The sequence below is a fragment of the Zootoca vivipara genome, chromosome 10 (genome assembly GCF_963506605.1).
Source record: "Zootoca vivipara chromosome 10, rZooViv1.1, whole genome shotgun sequence".
Lineage (NCBI taxonomy): Eukaryota > Metazoa > Chordata > Lepidosauria > Squamata > Lacertidae > Zootoca > Zootoca vivipara.
This window is the reverse complement of record NC_083285.1, coordinates 70296776-70310697: the sequence shown is the minus strand read 5'-3', so window position 1 is coordinate 70310697 and position 13922 is coordinate 70296776. Positions and strand designations below refer to the sequence as shown.

Sequence of the window (13922 nt, the reverse complement as noted above, 5' to 3'; positions counted from 1 at the left end):
TCCCTAAGCCGTTCCTCATAAGGCATCGTTTCCAGGCCTTTGACCATTTTGGTTGCTCTCCTCTGGACACATTCCAGCTTGTCAGTATCCTTCTTGAACTGTGGTGCCCAGAACTGGACACAGTACTCCAGGTGAGGTCTGACCAGAGCAGAATACAGTGGTACTATTACTTCCCTAGATCTAGATGCTATACTCCTATTGATGCAGCCCAGAATTGCATTGGCGAAGAAGAAGAAGAAGAAGAAGAAGAAGAAGAAGAAGAAGAAGAAGAAGAAGAAGAAGAAGAAGAAGAAGAAGAAGATCTTAGTGAAAATAACATATAAAGAAGGAGGGGGGGGGGAAGAAGAAGAAGATGATGACGATCTTGGTGAAAATAACATACAAATACCACATTTTTCTGTGTATAAGACGCCCCCATGTATAAGACGCCCCCTATTTTGGGGGACTCCGATTTAAGAAAATGGGGGAAGATCTATCCATGTATAAGATGCCCCCTAATTTTGGACATTATTTTAAAGGAAAAAAACCTAGTCTTATAAACGAAAAAAATACGGTATATTACAGGGAATCGCTTTGCAAAAATGTGGATATTAGCAGAAACTCCCCCTAAAATGCTGATGAATTTTCATGAGGATGTTTTTTAAAGAATATATAAAATGGTTAACTGATGTGGAAATGTGGAGAACGAGAAACTGTAAACTGTCCAATTTGCACACACTCCTTGCTGCGATTGCATTTCAACACACGCTGGAGCCTTTACAAGTGAAATTGACGCACCTCAAAATCCCCTAAAAAGACAGTTGGCGTTGGAAGTCCCCCCACAAACGAAACTGTCCTGAGAGCCAGCAGCTGGAGATTTATTTACTAATTCAAGTAGACGGCCACTGCAAGTGCTGCAACAGTTTAACGCTCCTGTATTGTCTCTTAAGACAGATGGATGCCGACACAATTCAGGCCCCGGCTTCTAGGGCTCCAAACCCTCAAAGAGAGGCTCTCAAGAAAGCAGTTACAAACCTTCTCTTTTCCTGCAAACACCCCTCCATTCTACTGTCTATCATGCTCCTCTTTCTGGACAGGCCGGTGGCATTTCCACACCACCAGAAGGTGGGATCTACTCCACAAATAAATCTGTAAGCCCAAAGCGAACGGCCAAGTTTAACGCAGCTCATCTGGGGCACAGAGCTGCAAGCCGGCCACCCCAACCCTCTGCAAGGGACTGGAGAGGGGGCAGCGATTTGACCCTTGGGTGCAGTGACTGACCCATCTATCCCCGGCATCCTGCCTGCTTTGCACAGTAGGTGGCCGGGTCGCTTTCCTCCATGGTCTTCCTCCTTGCAAAACACTTGCTCACCTAGCTTGGCATCACCCACCGGCAAGCAATGGCACTCTGGGGGTTCGGGATGGGAGATGCTGACTTTGGGGATCGCGAGCTCTTGCACCGAAACTCTGGCGCTCTGCTACAGAGCCATAACCTGAGGCATAGAGGACTTCCCAAGGCCAGATTCAGTGCCACAAAGAGGCGCTCATTCACCCCATTGCTTATGTGGCTTTGGAAAAACCAGACAAGACTGCAAACGGGGCTGTGCCTTCAAAGACATCCCTCCTCAGTCCAGACACTCAGGACCCACTGCCCAAGGAAAAGACATGTAAAGATTGGGAGAGAATGTGGAAAATGATTGTTGTATTGGACTTGATGGACTTATAGAGCGGAATACTTTGTCCCTGCGTGTCCCTGAGTGTCGACGCCAGACCAAGATCAGCCCATCCCTATAGAAGGAAGACGCCACACGCAAAGAAGATAAAGAAGATTGGGGAAAAATAATAAATGAACTATGCAGGACATATTAGTTAATTTGAAACCCAAGAAAGAAAGAGGACATTGGTTTTTGTTTTGTTGTTAAAAAGGGAAATGTTTAATGCATACTTTTTAAGGGTTGTGTGTAGATTTTTACATTAGTAGAACTTTCCAAAAATCACTTGTATCAAGATGAATAAGGTTTTAAAATTGGATTGTTAAGAATATAAGGCTTTATGGATGTGCTTGAATAAGCTCATCTAATTATTAGTAACAAGAAATGAGATTCCAACCAGGGTTGCCATATTTTGAACAGCAAAAAAGAGGACACATCTTCCAACTATGTATTGCTATGACGACTCTCATTTCACATTCCCATGAAAAAGAGGACATGTCCTGGAAAAAGAGGACACATGACAACCCTAAACAGGAAGAACCTTCTAGCTGTGAGAGTTCTTCAACCATGGAACGGACTCCCTCAGAAACCTTCCTTGGAGGTTTTCAAGCAAAGGTTGGATGGCTGCCTGCCAGGGATGCTTTGGTTGTGACCCCTGCATTGCAAGGGGCTGGACTAGATGAGCCCTGGGGGGTCACTCTACAGTTCTATGATTCTGCTGCTCCCTGAATCTTGCCATCATGCCTCTTCTCCCGAGTGTTTTGTGACTCTGTCGAACTGGATTCCTGGAGTATCTCGGAATGCCAGCCCTCAGCTCCGAAGTGAATCATTGGCGGATTGTTGCCGTTGTCCGTAATTAACTCTTTGGGAATCCCTGGGGGGAAGACGTGGGGGCTCACAATGCCTGACGACGGGGCTGTTCTCTGTGTTGTCCAACATATCATTAAAAACACGCCAGTGACTAGCGGGGTGCTAATCGGAGGCAATTAGTCCTTTTTAATACCAGCAGAGCTGAGTCAAAGTGGGTCAAAGGATGTGCAGGGATCTCATGAAATCACAACGCCAGAGAGGAGAGGCCACGTGTTCTACTCTCTTGTCCTATGGTACGATTCACTTAACACAGGCATCCCCAGACTTCGGCCCTCCAGATGTTTTGGACTACAATTCCCATCTTCCCCGACCACTGGTCCTGTTAGCTAGGGATCATGGGAGTTGTAGGCCAAAACATCTGGAGGGCCGAAGTCTGGGGATGCCTGACTTAACAGAAAGCACCCGTGACCAACGCCTCTTCTCTGGGCTTTTATACACCTTCACAAGTTTCTTTTCCAGGGACGGCGCTTGGATAACTAACTCAAAAAGAGGCAGGAGAGTGGATGGATGAGGCCAGTGGTCCATCTAGCACAACATCCTCTTCTCACAGTTCTAGAAGAGGAAACGTCCCCAAAACCAAGGAGGTTGGTAAAAAGGGGAGTTGAAAGGCAAAGTCAAGAGGGTTAAATCACTCCCCAACGCTTGGGTGTTGTTTACAAGAACACAATACAGTCAAAGCTCAGTTGTTGAACGTAATCCATTCCAGAAGGCCGTTCGACTTCCAAAATGCTCAACAACCGAGGCGTCCGACGTTCAGGTTCCAAAAAAGCGTTTGAAAACTGGAGCATTTACTTCCGGGTTTTCGGCGTTTGGGAGCCGAAACGGATGATAATGGAGGCATTCAGGAACTGTAGTTTGACTGAATTACAGGGATCCCCAAACTGCGGCCCTCCAGATGTTTTGGCCTACAACTCCCATGATCCCTAGCTAACAGGACCAGTGGTTGGGGAAGATGGGAATTGTAGTCCAAAACATCTGGAGGGCTGGAGTTTGGGGATGCCTGCTGTATTAGGAACTCAAGCGGAGTGTAGATCAGGTACCATGAGGGCTAGGAGGACATCAGAATGGTTGACAAGCAGAGTCAAAGATGCTGTTAGAGGCAAGAAGGCTTCCTTCAAAAAACACACAGAAGACTTGTCCAAAGGAAGAGAACAAAAAGAATACAGTGGTGCCTCGCTTAACGAATGCCCTGCTTAACGAAATTTCCGCTTAACGAAAGGATTTTTCGAGTGGAGGTTGCCTTGCTAGACAAATCCATTTTATGAAAAATTCGTCTAGCGAATAGCGGTTTCCCATAGGAATGCATTGAAATTCAATTAATCCGTTCCTATGGGCAAAAAAAAAATCAGTGCATTCCTATGGGATTCGCTAGACGAATTTTTCATTATAAGAAAAGACCCGTGGAACGAATTAAATTCGTCTAGCGAGGCACCACTGTACGAGGAAGTGAAAATAAAACTGCCAATACTGTATCATAATCCCAAAGGCAAGGAAGAAGTGACATGATAGAAGTTTCTGAAATCATACATGGCACGGAGAAAGAGGATACAGAAAAGTTTTTCTCCATCTCTCCAAACTCTAGAAGTCATGGACATCAAATGGACCAAGCTGAAGGTTGGAAGATTGAGGACAGATAAAAGAAAGTCCTTCCTCACGCAGTGGAACGGAATCCCTTGGAAGGAGGTGGGCTCTCCTTCCTTGGAGGTTTTTTTTTAAACAGAGGTTGAATGGACATCTGTCATGGATGCTTTAGCTGAAATCCCTGTATTGCAGGGGGTTGGACTAGATGACCCTTGGGGGACCCCTCCAACTCCACAATTCTAGGATATGAAATAGGACTTAATTCTAAAAGAGCAGCTACAACAGTCTGCAACAGCCAATGCAGAAGAGCCCCTTCAGGCCCCACAGAAGTCAACGTCTATTGTGGCAACTGCTCCCTTCTTCAGATGCAGGTAATTTGCTTTTGGCTCATCAGCCTGGAATAAAAATATCAGAAGCCGATGACTGCCCTCCTCCTTTGCCCTCCTCCTCAGATCCTGCTGCAGCTGCTCTGAATCCACTTCCTTCCTTCCTTCATTTTTTTTTAATGATGCCAATCATTGCCTTTTAAAATTCTAATTCTGGGTCTACCTGGAAGGATTCCACTATGGAAAGCCAATCTTGGATCTCTGCTTCCCGACTCGTGTGCCTCAGCGTCACGCCAAGGAGGAACAGTTCAGGAGATGCTGGGCTGTGACTCACAGCCATTTATTCATCAGCGCCTCCAGCCTCCAGAACATTTCCAGGTGCCCATTAATGTCTCACACCATGAGGTCGGCCTTCCTCACTTTCTCAATGGGAGCAGCGTTGTAGCCACAGTTCTGGCATGGTGGGGATGGAGCAGAGAATTCATCGGGTCTCCTGAATGCCACCAAATACCATTTGGGGTTCAGCGGTCACGAAATTAAAAGACGCCTGCTTCTTGGGAGAAAAGCAATGACAAACCTAGACAGCATCTTAAAAAGCAGAGACATCACCTTGCCGACAAAGGTCCATATAGTTAAAGCTATGGTTTTCCCAGTAGTGATGGATGGAAGTGAGAGCTGGACCATAAAGAAGGCTGATCGTCGAAGAATTGATGCTTTTGAATTCTGGTGCTGGAGGAGACTCTTGAGAGTCCCATGGACTGCAAGAAGATCAAACCTATCCATTCAGCCCTGAGTGCTCACTGGAAGGACAGATTGTGAAGTTGAGGCTCCAATACTTTGGCCACCTCATGAGAAGAGAAGACTCCCTGGACAAGACCCTGATGTTGGGAAAGATGGAGGGCACAAGTAGAAGGGGACGACAGAGGACGAGATGGTTGGACAGTGTTCTCGAAGCTACGAACATGAGTTTGACCAAACTGCGGGAGGCAGTGCAAGACAGGAGTGCCTTGTGTGCTCTGGTCCATGGGGTCATGAAGAGTCGGACACGTCTAAACGACTAAACAACAACAACATCTATCGGATGGGCGTTTGCTCCTCAAGGCCGTTAACTTCAAGGATGCTCAAGACCAGGGAGAGGCAACCAGCAGTGAAAAAAGCTAAGAGCTATTCTAGGCTGCAGAAGTGTAGTGCCCAGATCAAGGGAAGTCATAGTACCACTTTATTCTGCCTTGGTCAGAGCATGCCTGGAAAACTGTGTCCAATTCTGGACAACACAATTTAGGAAGGATGTCAACAAGCTGGAAGGTGTGCAGAGGAGGGCAACCAAGAGGATCAAGGGTCTAGAAACTAAGCCTGATGAGGAACGGTTGAAGGAGCTGGGTAGCTGTAGCCTGGAAAAGAGGAGGCTGAGAGGAGAGAGGAGAGCCATCTTCAGATATCTCAAGGGCTGTCCCATGGAAGAGGGAACAAGCTTGTTTTCTGCTGCTCCAGAGGGGAGGACCCAAACCAATGCATCCAAATGCCAGCTAAACAATGATAACTTTCTGAAAGTAAGAGCTGTTTGGGAGCTTGTGGACTCTCCTTCCTTGGAAGTTTTTAAGCAGAAGTTGGATGGCCATCTGTCTTGGATGCTTTAGCTGAGATTCCTGCATTGCAGGGGGTTGGACTAGAGGACCCTTGGGGTCCCTTCCAACTCTACAGTGAGTCTATGATTAACCTGGTCCCTTCCAGATGTTGCTGGACAAAGCTCCCATCAAACTCTGGCCCTAGGGACTCTCAGCTGTGCCATTCAAGCACAGCCATCTTGCTGTGTTGCTTCCCCGGAGCCTTCTGCCTATTTTGCCTGAGGTTGAGTCCGTCCTTCACTAACCTGGTATCCTCTGAGAGTTTTGTTGGACTACCGAGCTGCATCAGCCTCAGTCAGCACAGCTGGAGGGCACCAGGTTGGTGAAAGCTGATCCAGCAGGCCAGTGAATTGATTTGGAAGGACTATACAAATCGCTTCTCTTTACAGGACACTGAATTATTTGGGGCTTTGGAAAGAGAGCATCCCAGCATTCCTCTAGCCTCTTGAAATATTTCACATCTGCCTGGGAGTCCTCCACTTGTTCTCTTTTCCTGCCAGCTGAGTGCAGGGCTGCTCATACTCTTCCTCTGCAATGTTTGTAGTTCGAATCAGTGATAGCTTCAATTCTGCAGCACAATGAACTCAGGGCAAACCAGCTCCTTCTATGGAGTTTGAAACTGATTGTAGGAAGATTCAGAACAGGAAAAAAGGAATCTTTTCATGCAGCACTTAGTTAAACTGTGGAACTCCCTCCCACAGGAGGCAGTGATGGCCACCAATGGATTTAAAAGAGGAGAGGGCTACTGATGGCAGCTAGCCAGAGTAGCCCTGCTCTGCCCTCCATGTTCAGAGGCAGCAATGCTTCTGAATCCCAGTTGCTGGAAACCACAGGAGGGGAGAGTTGCTCTTGTGCTCGGATCCTGCTTGCTGGTTTCCCATTGGGGCACCTGGTTGGCCACTGTGAGAACTGGGTGCTGGACGGGATGGGCCCTTGGCTGGATCCAGCAAGACTCTCCCTATGTCCTTATAATTGCACTCCAATCACACCCCAAACGACCAAAGGTTATTTTCTGCTGCTCCAGAGAAGCGGACACGGAGCAATGGATTCAAACTTCAAGAAAGAAGATTCCACCTCAACATTAGAAAGAACTTCCTGACAGTAAGAGCTGTTCGGCAGTGGAATTTGCTACCAAGGAGTATGGTGGAGTCTCCTTCTTTGGAGGTCTTTAAGCAGAGGCTTGACAGGCATATGTCAAGAATGCTTTGATGGTGTTTCCTGCTCGGCAGGGGGTTGGACTGGATGGCCCTTGTGGTCTCTTCCAACTCTATGATTCTATGATTCTATGACCTCTAATTTGAGCCCTGGTTTTAAGGCCAGAGGTCCTTTAAGTTGGCATTGTTTCCCTCCTGCCCAAGGCATTCCGAAGAGACCATTTCATTTCTGCTAAGACAAAGGCTTCTGAGCAGTGTGAGTGAGCAGGGCTGGTTTTGCGTCCAGTGAATCAAAGCTGGCTTGCAACGGACTGACTGAGCAGGGACACCCTTGCCGTACATATGCTCCACCAGGCCACAGACCAAAGCATGGAGCTCTCCGCTACAAAAGCCAGGAAAAGATTTGCCTCGACAGCCACACGTAAGCTTCTAGTTAGCCTGTCTGAGAGCGGCTACCAGATGTCAAGTCTCTTATTACACCAGAAGGATGGCAAGCGGCTTGGCTCCCAGCTGGCTCCTTGTCAGGAGGATAAACCTTCCTCAAAAGGTTCTTCCGCCTGCTAAAGTCTCCAAGAAAAAAAGAAGAAGGTAAAGGTAAAGGACCCCTGGATGGTTAAATCCAATCAAGGCAAGTATGGGGTTGTGGCGCTCATCTTGCTTTCAGGCCAAGGGAGCCGGCGTTTGTCCACAGACAGCTTCCCGGGTCATGGGGCCAGCAGGACTAAACCACTTCTGGCATGACAGGACACTGTGACGAGTGCGCAGAGCACATGGAAATGTCATTTACCTTCCCGCTGCAGCAGTACCTATTTATCTACTCCCACTGGTGTGCTTTCAAACTGCTCGGTTGGCAGGAGCTGGGACAGAGCAATGGGAACTCACCCCGTTGCAGGGATTCGAACCACCAACCTTCTGATTGGCAAGCCCAAGAGGCTCAGTGGTTTAGACCACAGCGCCATCTGCGTCCCTATAGTCTCCAAGGTACAAACATCTCAGCCACATCATAGAGGGGCCAGAATGACCCTTGAGCTCTCCCTGCATCCTCACCCCACAGGCACCACCTGCCATGTCTATGGGCTGCTTGCAGTGGTTCTGGTCAGTAGTGAATGGCATGGGAGGGCCTCCCTGTCGATGAGTCACAGCTGCTTACTGGGAGGAGGAGAAGGTAGACGAGGCAGCGTAAGATCATAGGCTTGATGTGTCAGGCCAATGGCTCACCCACTCCAACATCCTGCTCTCACAGAGGCTGAACAGCTCAAGAGCCCTCTCCCCTCCTGTGGTTTCCAGCAACGGGGATTCAGGTGAAGTGCTCGCCCCAACTGTGGAGGGACAACTGAGCCCTCGCAGCTAGTAGCCATGGAGAGCCCTCTCCATGTCCAATCTAACAACAACAACAACAACAGTCACACCTCTGGATACGAATGCTGCGGGTTGCGTACAAAACGGGTTACGAACGTGCCGAACCTGGAAGTAATGGAATGGGTTACTTCCAGGTTCGGCAGTTCACGCATGCACAGAAACGTCAAATGACATCATGCGCATGCGCAGAAGCGCCGAATCGCAACCTACGCGTGCGCAGAAGCGCTGACACGGGTTGCGTACTACTCATGTTGCACTCAGTGCAACCAGAGGTACCAATAATAATAATAATAATAATAATATTTATACCCCACCCATCTGGCTGGACTTCCCCAGCCACTCTGGGTGGCTTCCAACAAAATATTAAAATACAGAAATCCATCAAACATTAAAAGCTTCCCTAAACAGGGCTGCCTATTGCTACAATTTCACTCTGCGCTGCGTGAAGAAGGACTTTCTTTTGCCTTGTAGGGAGAGAATTGCCAATTGTATTGTTGAGTTAATTCTGATCCTATGGTTTGCATTGCCAATATCCTATAGTTTGCATTGCCCCCCCCAATATTCCTCCTAAAATGCTTTCCTCTTTGCCTCTATGCCTCTGTGTGTCAAAGTGCAATGTAACAGTGAGACTTGCTATCAAGGCTAAGAGCTGGCCTTGTCTGGAGGACAGAACGAGAGGCAGAGAGGGGCTTATTATCAGCGATGATGCACTTCCAGCCTGACGCGGGAAGTTGCTAGCTTGATGCGTAAACTAACCTTACTGAAGGCTTACTGAAGGCTGAAGGCTTTGTTGAGTCAGCATGTGTTTATGCACAGGACCGGCCACGGATCTTCCTTATATGTACTTGTGACCCCCTTTGTGTTTATGAGAAGGACCGGACAGAGTGCGTGCGCACTCTTACAGAAGAGGGGGAAGGAGCCCAAAGAAGTGTATAAGAATCTTTGCAAATTTGTGTTTCTTTACTCTTGTCGTGAAACATGGATCACCGAGAGCCCCTTAAATTTAAGGATTAAATTCTTTCTCTGAATTCAACCCCCGATGTCATTATTGACTGTCTCTGTCCTGCCTGGGCGCAACTTAAAGGACCCTTAGTAGCTGATAAGGCTACAGCCTGTCTCGAATCCCCCAACATTCAGCTTCCTTGTATGTCCACGAGGCAGGGAGGGTGGAGAGGAACAAATGCGCCAGCAGAGCCAAATTCCCACATGGGCAGATGAGTGTGGAGGCAGCGGCAACAGGAGACGACGGGACACAAGCTGCCTTATACCAGGCCAGGCCTTTGGTCCTCTGGATCAGATGTGTCTACCTTGACTGACAGGTGCTCTTTCCCCCTTCCATCTCCCCTCTCCCCCTTATCGTATTGCGGCCCCACAGGTCTGACACACAGCAACAGCAAGGGCGGTGGCAAAACGTAGAACCGTTGCGATAGCAAATCGTAGAACGACAGAATCGTAGAGTTGGAAGTTGACTGTACTGCACTGAGCCAAAAAAGACCGGAGGGGAACACAGGGACTGCAAACTCCCCTCTGAGACCCAAACACACAAAAGCACTTGAGGTTCCCCACCCTAGAGAAGCTGCCCTGTACAGAGTCAACCCACTGGCCCATCTAGCCCAGCTCTGTCCACATGGGTTGGCAGCAGCTCTCCCTGCCAAGGATCAAACCTGTGGCATTTTGCATGCAAGCCATGCGCTCCGCCACTGAGCCACACAGCCCTTCTGCACCCGCATAATTTTGAGTGAGCGGAGAACTCCGTTTAAAAACCATCTAGATGAGATACACTTTCCAAGGGGCAACTCCTCCTCTGAGATAAGAGTGCGCAGAGGCTATGCTATGGTGGGTGCTTGAACCCCTCTTTTCTTTTCTAGCATTTTAAAAGGGCCAGAGGTTCTTTAACGACAAGAAGGCAAAACTGGGGAGATACAAAAGGCCTCCCTAATAGCTGATATTCCCATCTTTCCTGAGGCCTAGAGGGAAAAAAGGATGCTGGCTTTTCAAAGAGAGGCTGAGAGGCAGGGCAGCCGAGCGCCAGAGAGGAGTTTCTTCACCTCTGGAAGCTGTGGCACAACGGTCCTGACACCCAAGGGAGAATCCTGGGGTCGTGGTCTGGGGTAGGGCAGGGTAGAAACATCACACCTACCTACAGATTTTGTCCGTGGAATTCCTTTGCGCAGGGAAATGTGGGGTTTCTCCGGACCAGTGTGTGCCGCCATCCCCTGTCGCTCAAACAGAGACTGGAAAGAAGAGAGGGGGACAAGGGTCATGCTTCGGCCTGGCTAGAAACAGGCCCAGCCCTGCATCATAGGATGGTGGAGGTGGAAGGGACCCCAAGGGGTCCTTGACCCCATGCAATGCAGGAATCCCAGCTCAAGAATGCTCGTCAGTTGGATGGCCAGGTCTCAGACATTTGTGAGCTGGGATGCCAGCAATGCCGGCGGCTGGGCTAAGTGCCCCGCCTGGCTACTTCCCAACTCTGCAAATCCACGATCCCTGGGACTTTGGTTTCCACCAGCTCTGGAGAAAGAACAGCGAGGCTTTGAAGGGAGACTGCTCTCCAACTTGACAAGCGCTTTTACTATTTTAAAAATGGATGATCGCCTACGTTGTCGAAATAAATAAAAGAGCGCCTTAGAGACCAACTAAGTATGTTCTGGGTATAAGCTTTCGTGTGCATGCACACTTCTTCAGATACGCTGGAACAGAAGTCACCAGACCCTTATATATAGTGAGAGGGTGGGGTGGGGTTTTTCTCAGAAGGGTAGTAGGAGATGGGTGGTTGATTCAATGGGTATGGTAAGCCTGTTGGCGACAGTTAACGACTGCAATTAGTCCTACAGGAAAAAGCATGGGATAGGAAGCTTGCACACAAAAGCTTATACCCAGAACAAACGTAGTTGGTCTCTAAAGTGCTACTGAATATTTGTTTTATTCATTTCGACTGCGTCAGACCAACACGGCTACCTACCTGAATCTATGTTGCCAAGTCCACCTTGACCACTTCAGTTGGTGGAATCGGCACTACAGTGGTACCTTGGTTCTCAAACGCCTTGGTACTCAAACAACTTGGAACCCAAACACTGCAAACCCGGACAGTAAGTGTCACGGTGGCCGGAGTGGACTACTTCAGAGTAACGACGCCACGCAGCTCTGCATTTTATTCTTTTATTGGTGCTGCGTATTTACAGTGCTCAAGTCATTGCTATTTACACGGAGTGATGTGGTCAGTCGGTTTCAGAACCTCCTAATGGCTTTTGGCGCGTCTTTCTCCAACACAAAAGCTTTGGCAGACCCATCCTCTTGCCCCTCCTCTTCCTGCGTAATTCTGGAGTTGGGGGGATGGGTCTTCCCCCCTTGCTTGCCCCTTCCTGTCCCACCTGGGACCCTGGCTCCTCTACCTTGCCTGAGCCTCGGACACGACTTCCTGCTTCCCCACTGGAATCGGAACTCTCCCTGCTTTCCCCTTTGCTCGGGGACGGGCTTGAACTCAGGAGGGGAGGGACTTCGCGATATCCCCTGTCCCTCACATCCACCCCCCTCCCAAGCTCTCCTTCACCCCTCCCCAGGCCCCCCCCATGTGTCGGTGACGACTGGAAGCCTAAGAACTCAGTGCTCTCCGAGCCCGTTGGTGTGAATACCTCCCCCCAGTCCTGCGAGCCCCCCCCTTCCGCCTGGGCGGACGGGAATCCCAAAAAGTCCGTGGCGTCAGAGCTGGTGGGGGTAAAAACGTTCTGCCAATCTGCTCCTTCCTCTGACTGGGTGGATCTCGGTGACACCCATACCTCATCCTCTGGTTCCTCAAACTCCGCTTCCCAGCGCCATGGTGAGCTGCTCTCCCGTGCCTCCTCCTCCTCCCCCTCCCTTTCCATGTGCCAGGGCTTGGGTCTGTGGGGAAAGAGGGCGTGAAATTCTTCCACCAAGAATTCCTCCTGTATCTGAGTGGCTGGGACCCATTCATTCTGGGACGGTGGAGCATCCTCCCATGCCATGAGGTACTCCAGTCCCCCCACCCCCCACCTTGAATCCAGGATGGCCGTGGCCTCATTGAGTTGCTCCCTGCCTTCCCTCTCCCCCCCTCCCTCGGGGGTTTGTTCGCTGTCTCGGAGCCTGCTGCTTTCCCTGTACGGCGACAGCAGCGATCTATGAAACACTGGATGCACCCTCATGTCCTCTGGCAGTGCCAGCCTGTATGCCACCGGGTTGACCTGTTGCGTGACCGTGAAGGGGCCCAGCCTTTTGGGTGCCAGCTTTTTGCACCTCCCTCTGGTGGGAAGGCCCTCCGAGGACAACCACACCTTGTCCCCCACCCTGATGACCTCCCCTAGTCGCCTGTGGCGATCTGCCCCCTTTTTGTACGCTTCCTTGGCCCTCTCCAAGTGTTCTCTGAGCTGCTGGTGCACCGTCTCCAGTTCCTCTGCCCAATCCTCAGCCTGTGGGCCCTCCTCCTCCTCCTCCCCCTCCCTCTCTGGGAAAGATCTGAGGTCGCGCCCGTAATTGGCCTTAAAGGGCGACACCCCTGTGGAGACGTGCACTGCATTGTTGTAGGCAAATTCTGCTAGTGGCAGGCGATCCACCCAGTCCGTTTGCCTCTGGCTGACGTAGCATCTCAGGTACTGCTGCAGAATGGCGTTGACCCTCTCCGCTTGTCCGTTGGTCTGCGGGTGTCTAGCCGTCGACAAGCTGACCTCCACCTGCAGGAGGTTCATGAGCCGCCGCCAGAACCTGGAAACAAATTGGCGGCCACGATCCGAAATAACCCTTAAAGGTAATCCATGCAGTCTGAAAACGTGATCAACAAACAGTTTGGCTGTCTCTTCTGCAGAGACTGCCCTGGCACACGGTATAAAGTGGCACATTTTGGACATGAGGTCCACCACCACCAACACTGCGGTCTTACCCCGGGAAGAAGGCAGATCTGTGATGAAGTCCATGGACAGCACTTCCCACGGCCTGTGTGGCGTGGCTAAGGGCTCCAGCAACCCTGGTGGCGCTGCTCTGACCACCTTTGCCCGCTGGCAGGTGTCACAGCCCCGTACATAGTCTCGAACATCTTCCCTCACCCCTGGCCACCAGAAGTGTCTCATGACTAGGTGAGTGGTCTTGTCCCTTCCAAAATGCCCCGCCGTTGGGTTGTCGTGCATCTGTTTGAGGACCGTACGTCTGAGCTGGGTGGTGGGCAGGTACAGTGCCCCCTTGTAGAAAAGCAGCCCTCTGCGTTCTGCAAAGTCTTTTGCCTGCTCCCTCCCCCCTCTCAGTTCTCTGAAGATGCGGTTGGCAAAGTCGTCCGCTGCCGTCAGTGCTGTGAGTTCTGCCTCGCTC

General features: G+C 50.1%; 1 protein-coding gene across 7 annotated transcripts in view; it reads right to left on the bottom strand.

Annotated features, from left to right (window-relative positions):
* SHANK3 (SH3 and multiple ankyrin repeat domains 3) overlaps nucleotides 1–13922 on the bottom strand; it is a 425727-nt gene that overhangs the window by 34165 nt on the left and 377640 nt on the right. For all 7 annotated transcript variants that reach the window (XM_060279323.1, XM_060279324.1, XM_060279320.1 and 4 more), the window contains one exon: nucleotides 10747–10840. In XM_060279323.1, coding sequence (XP_060135306.1) covers nucleotides 10747–10840 — 94 coding nt within the window. The remainder of the gene's footprint in view (nucleotides 1–10746; nucleotides 10841–13922) is intronic.